Below are 19855 nucleotides of genomic sequence, written 5' to 3' on the forward strand. Positions count from 1 at the left end.
ATACAAGGTGGCCAAATATCTCAAAATAACTCTTATATTGGGCTTGGGCACTACCAACGATATAAATATCATAGTTTTTTTTAACAAAATAACACTGTTATTAGAACCTAAAAATCCTTATATTCATCAACTTTACACTCTTTTTCTTATGTTAGAGTTATAAAGCTGTAATCCATAATTTTTTCATAACATAATAACAATTTTTGTATAGTAGGTATACAAAGATTGAAACTTTTTGCCTTATCACAAATTTTATCATTTCAGTATTTAACTTTTCTATTATTTTCTGATTTTCATCATATTTCATCAAAATGATAAAATTCTAAATTCTTGCATTAACAATTACAGTGGAATTCGATTATAACGACATGGTATCTATGCGAACCAACAAAAATCGTGGTTAAAACCAAATTGTCGTTACAACCGAATTAACTTTCAACCAATTCTACTATATTTGAATGTGTGTTACATTGCCGACACATATAAGTGATCTTTTTAGCTCCATCTATTTATTAAAGCAAAATGTTTAATTCATTTTTCTGACATTAGACTTGGTGACAGCTTGAGATCGATTATTCCTTATCTTTTGTTTTACCTGTCCAATTTGTCTGTATTTATACATACCTTTGCTTAAATAGATTTAGTTCTCTATATCATTCCTTTTCCTGCACGCATCCGATCCTTTGAATTAAAAAAAAATGGCTTCTCCCGTTTTTATAACAAACGATCAAGTTAAAAGTGTTTTAACTTGGCCATTGATCAATGAATCAATCGAAGAAGCATTTAAATCAGTTGTAAGCAAAGACAAATCTTCCGAAAATCAAGATCAACCTTATGCTCAGCAAAATGCTAGAGCTCGAACATCAACACACAATAACGGTGCATCTTTGTTTACTATGCCAGGATATATTGGCAATCATAAAGTAACTCTAGAAACAGGTGATCGTAAAACATTCCAAACTTTAGCATGTAAATTGGTCACAATGGCACCGAATAATAATCAACTCAAACCACCAATTCCAAGCATACTTGCTAATATTTTGCTTTTTGATGGTCAAACTGGACAGTTAGAGTGTGTTATGGACGGAACACTCATAACTGCCTGGAGAACAGCTTCAGCTTCTGTTGTAGCCACAAAGTATTTGTATTTTGGAAGAAAAAATGTTAATCCTTCTGACGGAGTAACCTTGGCGCTAATTGGTTGTGGAGTTCAAGGTGAAAGTCATGCTTTAGGAATGTGTACAGAGTTTAAAGTCAATGAGATTCGTCTATGGAATCGAACAGCTAGCAAAGCTGTCGAATTGTCTGCTCAATTGGATACGGCAAGGAAGACTTTTGTTAATCCAAATCCCATAGTGACAGTATGTCCAACAATTGGTGAATGTGTTTCAGATGCTGATATTGTAGTCACTTCTACACAAACAGATGAACCTCTATTACACTTGGAAATGCTTAAAAAAGATGTACACATCAATGGTAAGTATAGAGATCTTGATTCCATTCATAGAGGAAGGAAGGTATTCCTTCCTCTATGATTCCATTCACACATCAATTTGGAATTTTCTTTCAGCCGTTGGAGCAAGTGTCAAGCATTACAGTGAACTTGGTCAAAACATTTATGATGTTGCTCCTGTGTACATTGACTCTTGGGCTGGAGCAAAAGCAGAACTAGCTGATTTGAAAACCAAAATTGTTTGCGAGGTGGGTGAAGTTATACTTGGTGGTGGCAAGTGTACAGAGGAAGGGATTTCAGTATTTCAGTCATTAGGTGAGTTGGAATAAGTTTATCTTAAAGTAATGATAAATGACCTTTTATTCCTTTGAAAGGAATGGCTGTGGAAGACGCTGCTGTGGCTCAAGCTGTTTATCAGAACCTTAAAAAGAAATAAGGAAACTAAAATTATTTTTGTATTTATCATAATTTCAATTCAATTCTAAAAATTAAACTTTTTTTTACTGGAAGTTGTTTTGTTATAGTACATTTATTTCCATTGTTTATGTGTGTAAGTAAATCTGCGTTTACTATCAAAAATTTCCATGATAAATTAAAACATATTTTGCTTATCTGAAAACATGTCCCAAAACTATTGTAACAGCGGATATTCGCCAAATAAGATTTATGACTTGATTGATTTCTGAATGTAGATTAAAATATTCTATTCATTCATTCATTTAAAAAATAAAATGCACGACTGGGGTCGCACGTACTTGCTCTTGCAGTTCAAAGCACTTTTATGTTAGTCTACTTGTAGATTTTAAAAGCTGCCTCTAAATTAAAAAAAAAAAAAGATATTGGGGAAGAGCCGACATTTAGGGCAAAATTTTGTAAAATGAAAAATTTTTTTTTGTTATTTGACTTTTTTGAGAAAAAATAAAAATGCAGTTTTATTGCCACTGCTTTAAATATTATAGACCGAGAGCTGGGAGCAGATTTTTTGCGTGAGAGGTAACCGATTCATATTAATGTTAGAATAAGTCCCAGCCATGGTGATGACGAAAACGAACGTCTGCCAGCATGTGTCTGCGCCTTTGCTGAGAAAAAGTGCATCAAAAGTACATTTTTTCTGAAAATTGATTTAGTGAGGGTAACCACCTGGAAACAATTGGAACCTGACGCCCTCGTCGCCCTGATTACAAAAACACCCATGACAGACGTTTTAACCGCGCCCAAACACCCGACAGACGAGCCTGAAAACGCGTTTTTTTACGCGTTTTTAGGGATTGGGGTAACCACCTAACAACAATTGGAACCTGACGCCCTCGTCGCCCTGATTACAAAAATACCCATGACAGACGTTTTAACCGCGCCCAAACACCCGACAGACGAGCCCAAAAACGCGCTTTTTTACGCGTTTTTAGGGATTTGGGTAACCACTTAAAAACAATTGGATTCTGTAGGCCTTGACTCCCTGATTGCAAAAATACCCATGACAGACGTTTTAACCGCGCCCAAACACCCGACAGACGAACTCGAAAACGCGATCTTTTACGCGAACGCAAGGGCTTGGGGCAACCACTTGAAATTAGTCTCATTCTGTTGGTCTTGACTCTCTGATTACAAAAATACCCATGACAGACGTTTTAGCTGCGCCCAAACCCCCAACAGACGAGTTCTAAATCGCGATCTTTTTTCGCGAAATAAAAAACCAAGGACTTGAGGTCACCACTTGAAATTAGTCTCATCCTGTTGTCCTTGACTCCCTGTTTGCAAAAATACACATGACAGACGTTTTACCTCCACCCAAACTCCCAACAGACGAGTCATAAATCGCGATCTTTTTCGCGAAATAAAAAAGCAAGGACTTGGGGTAACCACTTGAAATTAGTCTCAGCCTGTAGCCCTTGACTCCCTGTTTGCATAAAAACCCATGACAGACGTTTTATCCGCGCCCAAACACCCGACAGACGAACCCAAAAACGCGATTAAATTTAATTGAAGATTTTTGTGAACAAAAAAATGTTTTTAAAAAATTTTGCTTAAATTTCATACATTTACTAATGCCAAAAGATTGGCCAAGCAATTAAAGGAAAACAACTATTTGAGAGTCATGGACAATCTTCCATCGTTTAGGCGATAAATTTAATTTTCTCACAAATTTGCATACACGTTTTTAAAAAGCCAGAATCTCATTTCTACATATTGCATTTATCGCCTAAGAGATGGAAGATTGTCCTTCACTCATATTAAAGGAAAACAACTATATGAGTGAAGGACAATCTTCCATCTGTTAGGCGATAAATGCAATATGTAGAAATGAGATTCTGGCTTTTTAAAAACGTGTATGCAAATATTGTAGGTGCTGAACGTTGTGTTCAAAATATTATGTGTTTGAAGTCAATTTGTAGTCAATTTGTGAGAAGATTGTCCATGACTCTCAAATAGTTGTTTTCCTTTAATTGCTTGGCCAATCTTTTGGCATTAGTAAATGTATGAAATTTAAGCAAAATTTTTTAAAAACATTTTTTTGTTCACAAAAATCTTCAATTAAATTTAATCGCGTTTTTGGGTTCGTCTGTCGGGTATTTGGGCGCGGATAAAACGTCTGTCATGGGTTTTTATGCAAACAGGGAGTCAAGGGCTACAGGCTGAGACTAATTTCAAGTGGTTACCCCAAGTCCTTGCTTTTTAATTTCGCGAAAAAGATCGCGATTTATGACTCGTCTGTTGGGAGTTTGGGTGGAGGTAAAACGTCTGTCATGGGTATTTTTGCAAACAGGGAGTCAAGGACAACAGAATGAGACTAATTTCAAGTGGTTGCCCCAAGCCCTTGCGTTCGCGTAAAAGATCGCGTTTTCGAGTTCGTCTGTCGGGTGTTTGGGCGCGGTTAAAACGTCTGTCATGGGTATTTTTGCAATCAGGGAGTCAAGGCCTACAGAATCCAATTGTTTTTAAGTGGTTACCCAAATCCCTAAAAACGCGTAAAAAAGCGCGTTTTTGGGCTCGTCTGTCGGGTGTTTGGGCGCGGTTAAAACGTCTGTCATGGGTATTTTTGTAATCAGGGCGACGAGGGCGTCAGGTTCCAATTGTTGTTAGGTGGTTACCCCAATCCCTAAAAACGCGTAAAAAAACGCGTTTTCAGGCTCGTCTGTCGGGTGTTTGGGCGCGGTTAAAACGTCTGTCATGGGTGTTTTTGTAATCAGGGCGACGAGGGCGTCAGGTTCCAATTGTTTCCAGGTGGTTACCCTCACTAAATCAATTTTCAGAAAAAATGTACTTTTGATGCACTTTTTCTCAGCAAAGGCGCAGACACATGCTGGCAGACGTTCGTTTTCGTCATCACCATGGCTGGGACTTATTCTAACATTAATATGAACCGGTTACCTCTCACGCAAAAAATCTGCTCCGGCTCTTAGACTATTACGTATACAAAGTTTAATCAAAATCGTTAGAGCCGTTTTCGAGAAATTTGCAATATCGTATTTTTTTGTATGGGAGGTATACGTTCTATACGAGATAGAAAAAAACAAAAAAAAACCAACTTTCAGAATTCCATAAAAATGATCTGTACCAAATTTGAAGAAAATCCGTCCACTGTACAGATGGACGCACAACCGCACAACCGCACAGACGCACGGACGGAATTGCGAGACCCACTTTTTCGGAATTCTCCATCATCGTAATGTTGGTTTTGATTAAAACCTCAATTTTTTTTTTCGACACGAAACCAATACTTGCCCTATAGAGCAAGTAAAAAAAAAGTACACATACGCCATGGAAACCCACACTCTTAAACAAAATTGATCATGATCATGATTAAATTTTTAAGATGGAAATACTCTCTTTTCATTAATATTTGGAGGTAAGAAACTAGAAAAGTTAGACTTTTTCGTGGAATTATAAGATGGCTGATTTTTTTAGATTTTAAAGGTGTTAAAAAAGCTGAAGATCTTTTTTTTTTCTGTGCAAACATTAATATTGTATTTATGTAATTTTATTTTAAGTTTTAGGTGCTTTTCTTAGTTCCTGGGAAAGAAACATAATTTTTTGTAGAGTATCAACTTCTAATATTTTGTATACTTCTGAAGATCATACGATTTTTTAATCCAAGGGTAAGGCACTAAAAAACAGTCTAGTTTAATGTTGCGTATTTGTAGACACTGTTTTAGTTGGTTATCCTATTTAAATTCCATTGGATAGTGAAATAATGGATTTAAGTTAAACAACAACAACTATGAATAGGGCCAAAAATATCCACACTAAGTCTGAGGCTTCCGAATTAAGTAATATTTGGTCCGATTCTGTTCGCGCTCACATGTAAAAAAAATATCCCACCGACAAATTCAGTTTCAAAAATCTGTGTTTCTCCTTCTTATAAGTGTTCATTTGCATTTTATTGTGATCGCTATACCAACTTGTATGGAAGTTTTAATTTCTATTTGATTACTAAATAAATAGCGTTATATACCATTTACGCGAACAATTCAGTGTTGATTCTATTACATAATACGATACAAGCGACAAGTTAAAGATTCTAAAGTAAACGATAGTCACAGCAAAGAGCTATTCGGACATATTAAAAATTACCGGAGAAAGGTGTTCGGGAGAAGGTCTCCAAATAAAAAAAAACTGAAAAATTTTTTCTTCCTTTTACCTTTTCTATCATTTAACCTAATTGGAACAAAATTAAAACGGAAAATAAATTATGCCCTGGGAATCTATTGAGAGCACTTTTCTCGAACATATTTCCCCGGATGTTTTCATTCAGAATAGGACTGATTATGTAAAACGAGAAAGTCGTTAAGCCGAACTAAACCGAAAAAAACTTTTTTGTTGAGGCGCACAGATTTTTTACTGGTTGACTCAATAATATTCAGCCCTATCGAAGTATTCGTTTAGAAGAAGTTCTGAAACAATGGACGTTTGATGTAAAGAAATTTAAAAAATGTGATGTTTAAAATACGCCTACATTTCAACCAACCTCTTTGGCTGAGCCTTCGTCCATAATTTTTCTTAAATATACCTAGATACAATTATTGCACTAACAAAACAAAATTAAATTAAATTATAAGGAAAATTTTTGAGGATCATTTTCGATCCCATGTTTGAAATAAGGGAAATATTCCCAGGGAAATGTTTATTTTTTGTTTCCATTTCCAGCTGCACAAATCCTCTTTCAGTTTCCATTTATTACCAGCTGTTGCTTACATTTTCATTTTGTAAAAAAAAATCCCATGCTTTTCTCAAGCTCTAGAAGCTAGAATTAAGCTTGTAGAGCTAATTTCTTGTCGTATTTGGTAAAACGACTAATTAATAGCACAATATTCAGCCGTATTCTGAATGTAAACCTTCAGGGGAACGTGCTCAGGAGAAGGGGCCCAATTGAAAAATTCCCAGGTTGCCGTTCCTTTTCCTTTTTAATTTCGTTTTCTTTTCTTTAATAAACATGAAAATACGAAAAGGGAGAAATAATCTATAAAAAGCTTTTTGTTTGGGAGCCCTTCTTCCAAGTTTTCATTTAGATGTTTTTTTTTGCATTCGTCCCCAACGTTTCGCCGTTTTTTATAAATCCATTGCACGTTCGTTTATAATTTATTCATGATGATTAAAACGATTCTGAGATTCTGACATAAGCACCACTCTGCAACTAAACACTTCAATCCAAATAAAAAAAATTGCCAATGTTTTATATTTTTTTTTAAATATTTTTTTTTTTGTAATTTTTATTTTTAATTAATTGTATTTTAATTTAATCTTATTGATTTTTGTTGCCAGTTTTTTTTTTTTCATTTTTTTTTTTAATTTTTTGTTACCACTATAGTAATATAATAATCAAAAAATGTTTTTTTAATTTATTTTTTTTTTTTTAATTTATGTGTTTTTCTGCATTGTCGTTTTTTTTTTCTTTTAATATTTACTGGAAATTGTTTCTTTAAATTGTATTGGATTTTTTGTTTTCATTTTTATGTTTTTCTTCTATTTTTGTTTTTTTTTTTTAAGTTTTAATATATAGTTTTATTTTATTTTAATTGATTTAAGAGATTAACAATTAAAAAAAGAAGAGTCTTTAATTTCTATTTCTTTTTTTTTTATTTATATAGTTCCATTTTTTGTTTTTTTTTTTTAATTTTTGTTGTTTTGTTTAAATAAATAAATAACTTGTCCCGATGATGTGTGTATGTTGTGTAACTTGTCGGTTTTTTTTTGCCTGTATTTTTTGTTGGATGTTTTAGTAGTTGTTTTTGTCTGTTATATTTTTTTTTTCTTTTTGAATTTTGGAGGCGGTGGTGGTTGGTAGTCTTGGTATATATTATTACATACATATATATACATATATATATGGGAGGGTGGTGACAATTTGTTTTGTATAATCCGCTAAAAAAAACCAAAAACAACGCCCAGAGCGGAGAGAGAGAGAACTGTTTTTGTTTTAGTTGTTTGCTATTTTTTCTGTTTTGTTTCTATTTTTCATTAATAATACAATAATTAAATTTTTGTTTTTAAATTACTTTTTCGCATTTATTTGTGTTTTAGTTTAATATTATTTTTTTTTTTTGTTTTTCTTCATCTTCATCATCATTCTCTTTAATATTATTAATTAGATAGTAAAATACTCAACAAATAATCATTCAGTTTTATTTTTTGTTTTTTCTTATGTTTGTTTTTTATTTATATTCACAAAAAATGTTTTTTATTTTATTTTTTAATTTAATATTATATTTATACTTTTCGTTATTCTTTTTTATATATATATATTTATATAGATTTTTCCCATATTCATGCTTAATTTGAGAATATATCATAATTTTTTTTTGTTTCTTTTTTTTTTTTGCAATAATGATAAATACACAAGAGACACACCATGCGCATATGTATTGAAATATGCTTTGAAATATTTTTATTTTTTTTTTTTTATTTTTTTTTTTGTTACATACAAATACATATATTCACTGTGTATACATAATAATTTGTATTATTTATATATATATATATATTTTGTTTAAAAATGTTTACTGTTGCATACATAATATTATACACATTGAGTTTGCTTTTTGTTTCTTTTGATAAAAATTAAATTTTTAATGCAATCAATAGGGACAAATTTTACTTTTTTTTCGTTTTTCTTTTCACATTGGGTGTGTTATTAGTTTATATAATCATTTAAATATATATATATATCAAGTTGTTTTTTGTTTAAAAATAATATTTTAATTATATAATAATTAAAACTAACAAAAAATATAATATAATAATAATAATAATAATCGATAATAATAATAATAAAAAAAAATTGTTTTCATTAAATTTGTATCATTTTTGTTTCTGTTTTAATGTTTAATCTAATATTTTTTTATCTCTGCTTCATTAATTATTTTACTGTCTAGTTTTTTTTTTTTTTTTCTTTTATTTATGTTTAACTATATATATATACTTTTTATTTATTATTTTAATGAAACTGTTTCATCCTATGATTTAACTTTATTCAGTTTTTTTAATAACTAATTAATAACTTTCTTAATTTAAATTTTTTTTTATTATTATTATTTATATTTTATCTTCGCTTATTTTCACTTTAATATTTTTTTTTTTGTTTAATCCTATTTTGAATTTTTTTGCGATATTTTTTTTTCCTGTTATTTATTTATATCTCGATTCCTATTTGCTTTCATTTTTAAGGGAATTTTTTTTTTAAGCTTCCGGGAGTTTTTTATTTTTATTTAAATTTAACTGTACAATAAATATTGTTAAGTCAATATTTGTTTTTTAATTTTTAAAAAAATTTACATAATTCTATTCATCACTTCTAAGTATTTTTTGTTTTATTTTTATTTAAAGGGAAATTTAAGGAGGATAGCGGAACTTATCCGTTTTTTTTGTTGTAGATTTTGAAAATTTTGTCCGCCATCTCAACTCTTTATAAATTTTGTATTAAAATTTCATTCTCTAATCGTAATCTCCCTTTTATGGAAAATGTTATTAAATTTTAACGAAATATATAATTTTGGTATGGAAGCTATTATAGTTATTAATACTGAAAAAAATAAACTCAACGAAAATATATATAATTAAAAAAAAAGAAGTTAAAATTTGTAGTCAAATTGAGAATTCAATAAAAAAATAAATAGAAAAGTCAAGCAACAACAACAAAAATAGATAGTGTCTTTATCATTTGATAAGTTTCGATTTTATCTATATCCAAGTTTTCTTTTTTTAATAAAAGAGAGAATTTAACGAAAGAGAGAATGAGAATGTTTTTTTTGTTTTCTTCTATCAAATTTTCTATCACAATTTCTTGAAAAGTATCAACACTACTCTCTACTAGCGACATCTAATAGAAAAAAAAATTTAATTTTTTTTTTTGGAATCACTTTTTTTTATGTTTTTTGATTTGCTTTAATCTTTTTTTCGTCTAATTTTGTTTTTTTGATACTTTTTTTTTGTATTTTCTTCTCTCAGCTACGCTTGGAGATGGTGGAAGATGTATTATTAGTTGTGGACGACGAAGATGATGAAGGTTTTCTTCGACGTCGATTATTGGCTATTGTTGATGTTGCTGCTGGTGGTGTTGGTGGTGGATGTAGTGGTCTCGTCGTTCGAGAATTTGTTGTCGTTTTTGTATTTGTTGTGTTGGATATGCTAGTTCTACAACTGGCATTACTACTATTGGTCATTTTAACTTTCGTTGTCTTGACTGGTTGTTGTTGTTGTGTTGTATTGGGCGTGACAAATGTTGTTAGAGTTGTTATTGGAATTGTTGTTGTTGTTGGTGATGATGATGGCGGCGGCGTCGACGACTGCTTTGGCGGTAATTGGGATGGTGATGGCGGCGGTGGCAGTGGCGGCGGCGCTGTCGCAATCAATTTCAGCAATTAGGAATTCGAATTACGTTTCGACATCAGCTAGGATGAGCTGGATTGATTTAAATTACCGAACATGCCCGCTGAGAATGAGGTTTGCGCCGAATTTTGTTGTGACGACGACGATTGCTGCTGCTGTTGTTGTTGCTGCTGCTGTTGTTGTTGTTGTTGCGCCGCTGTCATCGACTGACCACGGCCATGTTTTGGAATCGGAGGTTGAATGTATTCATGCCGCGCTAAAGAAAACACATCCATGCGGTCTTCTTTGCGATATGCCAAACAGCCTCGAATGAAACTCTGCAAAAATACATTTTGTTTAAAAAAAAAACAAAATAAAAATTAAAAACACTTTACCTTTGCTTCATTGGATACTGTTGGTTTATTGGAAAATTGAACCTCAGTGGCTTTCAGTATTGTATTCTCCTCTAGTATTGTGGCTTGAGATTGATTATGACCGAATGGCTTTTTACCATACAGACATTGATAGAATATCACCCCGACACTCCATACATCGACTTTAGATGAGATTTTAGGAGGATTTTTACCCACAACAAAACACTCTGGTGGAAGATACCTGAAAAATTTGATTGAAAATTTGGGCATAAATACTGTTTCTTTTGTTCCTCTTCTTTTTTTTTTCAAAAAACACACAATTCTAATTTAAATACAAATTACAAAAAAAAAAAAAACAAAACCTAATCTACCACCCAAACACGCATATAATAGTAAAAAAAAAATATACAATAACTAATTTGAAATCCCCACACATACTCACCAATAAGTTCCAGCCCCTTGCGAGGTCAAGTCCATGCCATGATCCGGATTATAATTCTCATCGTCCATTACTTTTGAGAGACCAAAATCGGTAATTTTTATTTCGCCGCATACATTGCCCTCGGTTAAGAGAATGTTGCCCGGTTTCAAGTCATAGTGGATCACAGGTGGTTTGATCTCGTTCAAGTATTTCAATGCGGAAACAACCTAAAAAGACAGTGTTGTTAAGTAAAAGATCTTTCTCTTTTTCCTTTGATTAACCATTCTTACCTGCATAATAATTGATCTAGCTTCACGTTCTGGTATCGTTTTATGTTGTTTTAAATAAAAATCTAAATCATGTCCATCACAATACTCAAGAACTGTACAGAATGAATTCGCATCGATCTCGAACACATCATATAATTTAACTACACGAGGATGATCCAAGGCTTTATGAATATTATATTCTCTTAGAGCGTGTCTATTTGTAAGAAAAAAAAAATATAATTATTAATTGTTTGGATTGAAATGTAAAAAAAAAAAACTTACTTAATATAATTAGCCTTTTTGTCCTCTTTCCAATCTTTGTTCAACTGATGCACTTTGCATGCAACATAACGTTGCTCCTTTAGGTCAAATGCTTTGTGCACTTCTGAGAAGCCGCCTTTGCCAAGAAGCATAAGCAGCAAATATCTATCATTTAGCACTGGATGGTTGTTGAATCGAGACTGCAAATAATAAATTGAAACAAAATAAAAATTAATTGCTGGTGGTTTTAGTAACCGTTTTTTAATGTTTTATATGAAAGGAAGAGATAAATTCCAATTTTAAAGAAAAAAGACGAGTGTATTAGGGATAGGCCAGGGGTGATGTCGAATGTTTCATTAAACAAACAATTTACCTAAAAATATCAGCTTATAATAGAATACTGAGGTGATGAGAATGGGAGATCCATATTTGCTGATCTGAACTTAATAGAAAACAGCTTGCCAGAAAACAGCTGTTATGCAAACACCTCTTCATTTAATTCATCCACACGACCTACAAGGGGTTAGAAAATCGATATCCAAACTAAAGTCGCATCATGCCGTGTATATGAACTTACTGAAGGATCTGGAGATGATTACGAGTATAACTCATTTGTACAACTTTATTGTATAAAAATCATGCCCAATAACATAAAGTCATTGAAGAGGCGCTCCGAACTGCGTTTTACCTTTTCATATTCATTGAATTCATTTCTTCAATTTGAGAAAGCATTAAAACAGTTAAACCATTTTTCAAAAAATTTAAACCATTCCTTTCCTGTTCTTAGTCAAAAAAGTTGGCAAGATCATAGAAAAACCCACTTATAATTGCTTTGAAAAAAGTTTGTTTTCGCTAAGAACATAACGATAGATATGGCTATGCATAGCTATAGAAATGGCTAGGAATAGGAACATCTACGTACTGGATGAACACCGAAACTTGGAAATGGACGAAAGATGCTGTGTGAATAATCCACCTGCAATATTCATACGACAAAGATAATATTTGAGTCAGCTTTAAAATAGCAATGAAAATTTTCAGCTAGCCAGCAAGCATGTGAAACGAATTTTGGTTGATTTTCCTGCAGAAATAAGTGGTCAGCATGAGCTTGTCAGTGCAATTCTATCCATGTTGGCGATTTAAAAAACAAAATTAAAAATAAGATGGACGGAAAGTATCAAGAAAAGATAAATAGTACTGGACTAAAAAAAAAAACTAAGAGTCATTGAAAGTTTCAGCCTACGAGGTACATTGAAATTCCGGATAAGGATGATCCAAATAAAACTTTGGCAGTTGATTTCGGGTCTGTTGTTAAACCGTCCAAAAGTGTAAACGCACCAATAATGGACAACTTAAGTATCTACAGAAGGCTTACGGAGGATGACTTGGTGCGACATTTTTATAAGTGAAAAACCTAGAGAAACACCTATATTCTTTACTACAATCCTTGTTTAAATCGGAATTAGGGTCAAATTTCAAAACAGTACGCTGAACTGTGATTAAATAAAATGGCCACACTCTGAATAAAACCATCAAGCCAAAAACCAGCTAATTCAACCTTTGATACATGCTGGACGAATTTCCACGTCCTTGCTCATAAGCACCTTTAAGTGATTTTAGCTACAATTAATCAAATAAGGGTTGTTTTAAGTTAAAAAGTACATATCAAGAGTATTAGAAACGCTAGTAAAATTAAGAGTTTTTATGATCCATAACAAAAGTTATTCGTAACGATAAAATAATGATCACGATACATCATACAAAAAAAATTACAAACTCACCTGATCTTCATTCAGTATTCTCTTCAGCTCCCTAATGTGCAAATTACGTTCACGCTCGAGCTTCTCCATTTCCAACTGCAAATCGGCGTCCTCTTTCTTGAGGGCGTTTTGTCGCAGTTTTAAAATCTCATCACATTCATAGTATTCCTGAGCTGTATAAGCTCCGGACACTGGGTCTGGCTTTAGGAACGTTGCCGTATCGGATGCAACACTACTGCTGCCGATGCCACTGCTTCCGCTGCCCGAACCAACACCACCGCCGCCATTATGTAATGCCGATGAAGAAGAATCCCCGCCGAGGCCAACATTCCCAACACCACTACCGCCACGTGATGAAGTCGAATTGCCTCCGCTACCAACACCGCCAACCCCACCAGCATTATTACTGCTATTGTTGCTGTTGTTATTTCTTTTGCGACCACTCTCCGCTGGTCGTTTCTTCATTAACATCTTCTTTTGACGATCAATTTCTTCGCGTTCGGCAGAGATTTCTTCCTGCCGCCTGGACAGTTCCTGGAAGGCATAGCCGTCCGTCCAATTTTCTTGGAATGTTGCTCCCACCCGTTGGGTCACAAACTGGCCCAGACGCAGACGATTTTGCATGCACTTCTGCCGCGCCTCCTTCTTCTCGATGTTGCTCTTCTCTTTCAAGAGCTTCTTCACCACGTCGATGCACTTGTTAATGTGCGATTTGTGTTGATCGATGAGCTTTTGATGAGCCGTTATTTGGCCCTTTTGCTCATCGGACAGTCTTGTCAGTTCGTCAAGTCGCGTTTTGCTTGATTCAATGTCTGAATCTCGTTCCTGCATTTCCATGTATGTAAAATCGGTTTGTGTCGATTTGGTTTGCATGGAGAGCGAATGATGTGAGTGAAGTTGTGGCGGTAGCAGTGACGTCGTTTGTTGTTGCTGCTGTTGCTGTTGATTAGGTGGCAGGTTTGTTTGCTGGGATGTTTGCTGTTGCAGTTGTTGTTGTGACGACTGCGTTTGCTGTTGGGAGGGCTGGGAATTCGTACTAAGTTGTGGTGGTGGCGGCGGAGGCGGGCCACAACTGCCACCCACTATCGAACTTGTACTATTCACCAGTGTTGTACCAATGCTGCCGGGCACCACAACCACACTGCTGCCGACGCCGCCACCAACTAAACTACTGCCTGCAACTGATGTAGGCATCACCGTCGACAGCGGCGACTGCGGAGGAACCATGGAAGTTTGACGATTTTTATTGTAGTGATATTCGGCAACAGCTGCCACGGAATTCATTCCGACAACGCCAGGCGTCCCGCCGCCTGGGGTGGTTGCTGTTGCCGCCGTTGCTACGGAAGTCATGCTGCCGCCCATTGGCGGCTGTTGTGGACTAGGTGGAAATAGTGGATAACCGCCAGCACTACCGCTGCCGACAGGAACACCGCCCTGTGAGGGCGATGGCGATTTTGATCCCGCATGCGTCCTAATTGGACTATTTGCCGTGTGCTTGTTGAAGTAATCGTTAATTTTTTTGCCATCATTCATTGGCATGGCGAGGCGGGCACCTTTTGTCGTTGGCATGCCGCAACGGTCTGCCGCCGATGCCTGCGTACTGCCTAAATTTAAGGAAAAATTCGTTGAGCCTACTTGCAGGACGAGGCGCGGGTTATGTTTGCTAGAATTACCGCCTGAATTGCCGCCACCTCCGCCAGGAACTCCAACACCGCCGCCACCACCTCCACCACCACTATCATCGGCCGAGGGTGGAGGTGCTTTTCGTTTTCTTTTGCGATCCGACGGAGTTCGTGGCAGTTTCTCCAGTGCGCCCATGTTGCCTGTGTTCATGAGAGTACCGTTATTATTATTATTATTGTTGATGTTGTTATTATTGTTAGTACTACTACTGCTACTATTTAGGCCGCCAACTCCAACGTTAGCCAAATTGCTTGCGCCTACAACTAAACTGCTACTGTTATTGTTATTATTATTATTGTTATTACCGTTATTTGGATTGTTAATTCCACCAATATTACCGCCAATTGAAGAAGATGTAACAACTCCACCAACACCTAATGCCGAATTGTATACAATATCATTGACATCCTTTTCACTATGTGAAGATCCTGTGCTCATATTTGAATCCGGATTACTATGACCGGTAATATGTTGGTGTGGCTGTTGTTGTTGGGGTAATTGTTGTAATTGTTGTGGGTGTGGTTGTTGTTGAAGTGGAATTTGTTGTTGTTGTTGGGGTTGTTGTTGTTGCTGGTGATGTTGAATTGGATGGGGTAGATGAGGATGATGCTGTTGTGGCTGCTGTTGCTGTTGAGGCTGTAGTTGCTGTGTTTGTTGTTGTGGTGGCTGCTGCTGTGGTTGTTGTTGTTGTTGTTGTTGCTGCTGCTGTGGTGTATTAGTGGAAAAATGATGTTGGTGATGCTGGTGATGGCTTATGGTCGACGTCGTCTGTGGGGCCATCTGCAATTGGGCGCCGGCGGACATCTGCAAATAAAATAGAAGAAATATGAAAATTAGTTTTGATGATTTGAAAAAAATAAGAGAAGTTATTTTTTTTTGAAAAAGTTTAGTCAATATGTTTAATAAAAATGGTTGAGGGCTGTCAAGCTGTTTTGGGAGACCCTGGATAATAGTCTAAGGCGCTTGTTTTACCTCAATTATCAATTTCTCTGATGAATCAAGCAACCTGTCGAAAAAACCAACCAAATCGAAGAGTCATAAGATTAAGTCTACTATCTAGACATAAATACAACCGATGCACTTGGTGGTAACACTAAGAAGTACTTGATATTATTTCCAAAGAATTGAAAATTGATAACCTTAACGCACCTAAGGTGCCAGTGTCTGCATTTTATTGCAAAGATGCTGTAGCGTAAATCTTCATGAAAGCACAGACCAAGAACAAAACTAACTCCAGGATCCACGATACATTAAGTTAGAGGTCATATAAAAAAAGACGCTTCCTTGAGATTTTCATACTTTTTGGCAAGATTATATTCTAGATTCAACAATTAAAAATTAAAAATAAGTAACTGGTTAAGGGGGTAGTGAATCCGTCGGCGTCTTGTCAAACTTACTACCAAAAATTTCAATAATTTCAACGTGGTGTCAAAAACGCTCTCTGTGTGGCGTGGTCTTTAGACTGGCAATGTCTGGCTAGGTGATTAATATAATTTGGACAAAATCATGCCAAACGAATTAAAACTCAGTGGTAGCAATCCATTTACAACCATTAGATTTGAACTGTGAATTGGTTCCTGTAGGTTTTCGAACATTGCATAGGTATATGAACGTTTTTACCAAAAACCATAAGAGCAAGCACGTAACTTGGCAGAATCCAATAAACTCAATGAAATCGAGGTGTGGCAGTAGCTAACTTCTGTATTGAAGAGCTTCGATTGGTCCAAATTCGACCACACTCGATTGTTTCAAGTTGCTCGTTGAGGCCCCTCATCAAACCTTATCAGTGTGATCTTAAGTGACTGGATAGGCTCGTAGAAAGGTTTAAAACAAGGATATGCGCTATCATATTATCACTTTAACTTCATCCTCAATTGTGCGCAACTCGCCAATTATTGACATCATTATTCAAAAGTCCAATGCACACATTGCTTATACAGATGATGTTAAACATTTTTGGTAGGTACGTTTAATATCTTGCTTGTTTAATATCTTAAGGAATTAGCCAAAACAAAAAGCAAAGCACGGTCAAAAAAAAAAAAAAAGCAAATTCGATTGACTTTGCCGGAAAAAGATGCGAAATTTATCATGTCCTGTTTTTCGATTATATAGAAAAAGGTAAAACAATAACCAGACAATTATAATACTACACCAACCTTTTTGATAAATTGGTTGCCAAAATTCGCAAAAAGATGCGTAGTTTGAAGAATAAGAAAATAGTTTTTTTCACCAAGACAACGCACCAGTTCACAAAAGTGCTTAAGCTATAAAATGCTTCGGGATTTTTTACATCCGTTCCCCACAACTAAAGAAAAAAAAAAAAAAATCGAGCTTATCACGAATTCCATTCGTATCGAAAATTTGCTACGATTCCCGAAAAATCAATCACGGAATCCATTCGTAATGGAAAATTTCATACAAATCGTCTTTTTCGTTTTTTTTTTGGGAATCGTAGAAATTTTCCGATACGAATGGAAAGGGCCGTAAATGAATATTTCGAAAGCCTTTCAGACTCTCATACTTGCTGGACCAAGTGGAAGATTGTGTCGAAAACAAAATTTTAACTGATAATCACTGTCTCTCAATAATGTCAGGCCGAAAACTTTTCACCTTGCCCTTGTATATAAACAAAAGAACCCCTTCTTACATAAGTTGGGCACATGATTGAAAAACCAACCCACCCAACTTAATGTGCCCAACTATATTCAGATATAGCCAACTTAAGACTTGGCTGACTGAAAAAGGTTGTTCGTTCAATAAGAACAATAGCAGAACAGAGTATTCATGAGAAATATCAGAATAGAAACGTTTAGATCAGAAATGGTTTGTACCAAACCATAATTACATAGGTACCTATTCGTCACAGTCTAGCCTTTCATGAATTTGAAATACGGTGGTAAATACTTGCCGATTGACAGGATGAGAGTAGAACTTATGTGTTGTCACATTGCACTTGCAATTGTGGCTTTCTGAATTTGACTTGGTTTGTGTTGGTCAATCAACAAAAAGGACAGTGATAGGTATAAAATTTATTCAATCGAATCCATCGAGTGGACGAATATGCTCATGGCTAGGAAATACCATTTTCGTATTCCATGTCAGAGTTGTCCAGGCATTTTAACGCTTAGTATCGCTTTGTTATGAAGTGAGATAGTAAAAGGTACAAAATAGTTCTAAATTTTAACCCCATTATGGTAGATGCTAAGAATAAGAACTTTACCATCAAAACCTCTTTTCAAGAACAAAATCAAAGAAAACCCGTATCATAGTGTCAAGAAACAAGTTGAAGAGAACCCTAACTTGAAGTCTTCTTAAATCAAAAGCTAGTAAGCAAATTATCTACATACCTATTCTATTTCTAAACAATAAAAGATGGCTGCCCAACCTCAAAAGTTCATAGGACGAAAAACTGAGCCTTATTTGACTGCAACTTGAAAATTTTCATGTAAAAATATTTTTGAAATTTGATGAGAAACGAAATAACCTTTAAAAATAATTTTAATTAATTAAAATAGCAATTTAAAAATTACTCAAGTTTTGTTTTGCTTAAAAAAAAAAAAAGAAAATAAGAAAATAAAAAGAGAGAAAAAAAATATTCTGCACCTTTTGTGTTGGTGAAATTCATTTTGACAGACTACAACTATCGAGACTCGAAGAAAAAATCTCTTAACACTGAAAAATTTAACAATTTTTTTTTTCTTCTTCTTGAGTTCCTCAAATTTATTTCAATCATATATTTATTATTTCTTTTTTTTTCGTATATATTACAGTTATATACGGTTTGTTTAAAAATATAACTACATTTTATTCCAATACGAGTTTATTTTTCATTCCAATTAAGATTTTTCAACTTGAAAATTTAATTTCTATTTGATTGAGAAGAAAAAAAAAGATGTCTTCTTTTCTTCAAATTCATTTTCTCATTTCAATTTTTTTTTTTTTTGTATTCTACACACACATATACACAAACTACGACGAGAACGGCGACGACGACTACGAGAAAACCGAACCGCATCCGAGAAGAAAAGTAGAAATAAATTATAAAATTATTCTTCAGCCCTTTTTGATTAAGGAAAATTAACGAAAATTAATCCAATTACTAGTTCACAATTAGATTTAAAAAATGAAGAATATTTTTTTTTAGTTTTTAATCACATAATTTGGACATTTTTGTTGAACTTTTTTTGGCAGAGAAAGAAACTTTTTCACGATGCAAAATATTATAGTTGGGAAAAAAACTGATTTTGTGTTCGTTCCCCGATGGACGAGAAAGACGATGGAGAAAAAAAAATATTCCGAGAGACGGTAAAGAGAAATAAAAAAATGTTTCTTGGCTTTACAATACTGTTGGTGAAAGAAAGACAAAAGAAAAATCGCATGTGATGGAATATTGGGAAGAAGAAGAACAACAATAGATATAGTTCTGTATAGCTGTTTCTCACATTTTGAGGTTTTTGTTTTTATATATATGGATTGTTTTGTTAGTTGGAGGGAGATGGTTTAATTATTTTCAACACACGGCAAAGACGACAACTAATGTCCTCTCAAACAAAATGGCGATAGCAAATTTTTGCTGCTTCAAAATTTCAGCCGGATGGTGGATAAGAAGAGAAACACACACTTTTTTATGCAGTTGTCAGAGTATCGGTGTTCGGTGGTGGCTTTTTATTAGAGAGATAGACAGAGGCAAAGGATGTTGTTTCATTATTGAAAAAAAAAAAGAAAACACAAATCTTGTGCACAGAACTCAAAGAGGTGTAAAGAGACTCTCATAAAACTATACTAGTTTTCGAGGAGAAAAGATAGATTAATACTTTTTGTGCATACTACCT

At 34.3% G+C, this 19855-nt stretch overlaps 2 protein-coding genes across 14 annotated transcripts in view; one reads left to right on the forward strand and one right to left on the reverse strand.

The window, feature by feature from the left end:
• Positions 1-269: 269 nt before the first annotated feature.
• LOC129911156 (ketimine reductase mu-crystallin-like) lies at positions 270-1962 on the forward strand. Its single transcript, XM_055988864.1, has 3 exons — positions 270-1476; positions 1571-1768; positions 1828-1962. The coding sequence occupies exons 1-3, from the start codon at positions 699-701 to the stop codon at positions 1887-1889; spliced, it is 1038 nt and encodes a 345-aa protein (XP_055844839.1). The 5' UTR covers positions 270-698; the 3' UTR covers positions 1890-1962.
• Positions 1963-7722: 5760 nt separating this feature from the next.
• Positions 7723-19855, reverse strand: part of LOC129911146 (serine/threonine-protein kinase tousled-like 1) — a 194235-nt gene continuing 182102 nt past the window's right edge. For 10 of the 13 annotated variants that reach the window (XM_055988840.1, XM_055988839.1, XM_055988842.1 and 7 more), the window contains 6 exons: positions 13362-15827; positions 11602-11780; positions 11341-11533; positions 11072-11277; positions 10651-10870; positions 7723-10593 (listed from right to left, as the gene is read on the reverse strand). In XM_055988840.1, coding sequence (XP_055844815.1) covers positions 10339-10593; positions 10651-10870; positions 11072-11277; positions 11341-11533; positions 11602-11780; positions 13362-15827 — 3519 coding nt within the window. In that variant the 3' untranslated portion in view covers positions 7723-10338. Of the gene's footprint in view, positions 10594-10650; positions 10871-11071; positions 11278-11340; positions 11534-11601; positions 11781-13361; positions 15828-18370; positions 18433-18626; positions 19718-19855 lie in introns of those variants that run through there. The other 3 variants (XM_055988851.1, XM_055988847.1, XM_055988850.1) reach the window with 3 other exon arrangements.

Source organism: Episyrphus balteatus, chromosome 2 (genome assembly GCF_945859705.1).
Source record: "Episyrphus balteatus chromosome 2, idEpiBalt1.1, whole genome shotgun sequence".
Classification (NCBI taxonomy): domain Eukaryota; kingdom Metazoa; phylum Arthropoda; class Insecta; order Diptera; family Syrphidae; genus Episyrphus; species Episyrphus balteatus.

What these genes read in the sequence shown, in the direction of transcription:
- LOC129911156 (XM_055988864.1), top strand. Translation starts at nt 699, where the DNA reads ATGGCTTCTCCCGTTTTTATAACAAACGATCAAGTTAAAAGTGTTTTA. An exon ending in AAAAGATGTACACATCAATG is followed by an intron (nt 1,477 to 1,570) that starts GTAAGTATAGAG and finishes ATTTTCTTTCAG; the next exon opens with CCGTTGGAGCAAGTGTCAAG. An exon ending in TTCAGTATTTCAGTCATTAG is followed by an intron (nt 1,769 to 1,827) that starts GTGAGTTGGAAT and finishes TTCCTTTGAAAG; the next exon opens with GAATGGCTGTGGAAGACGCT.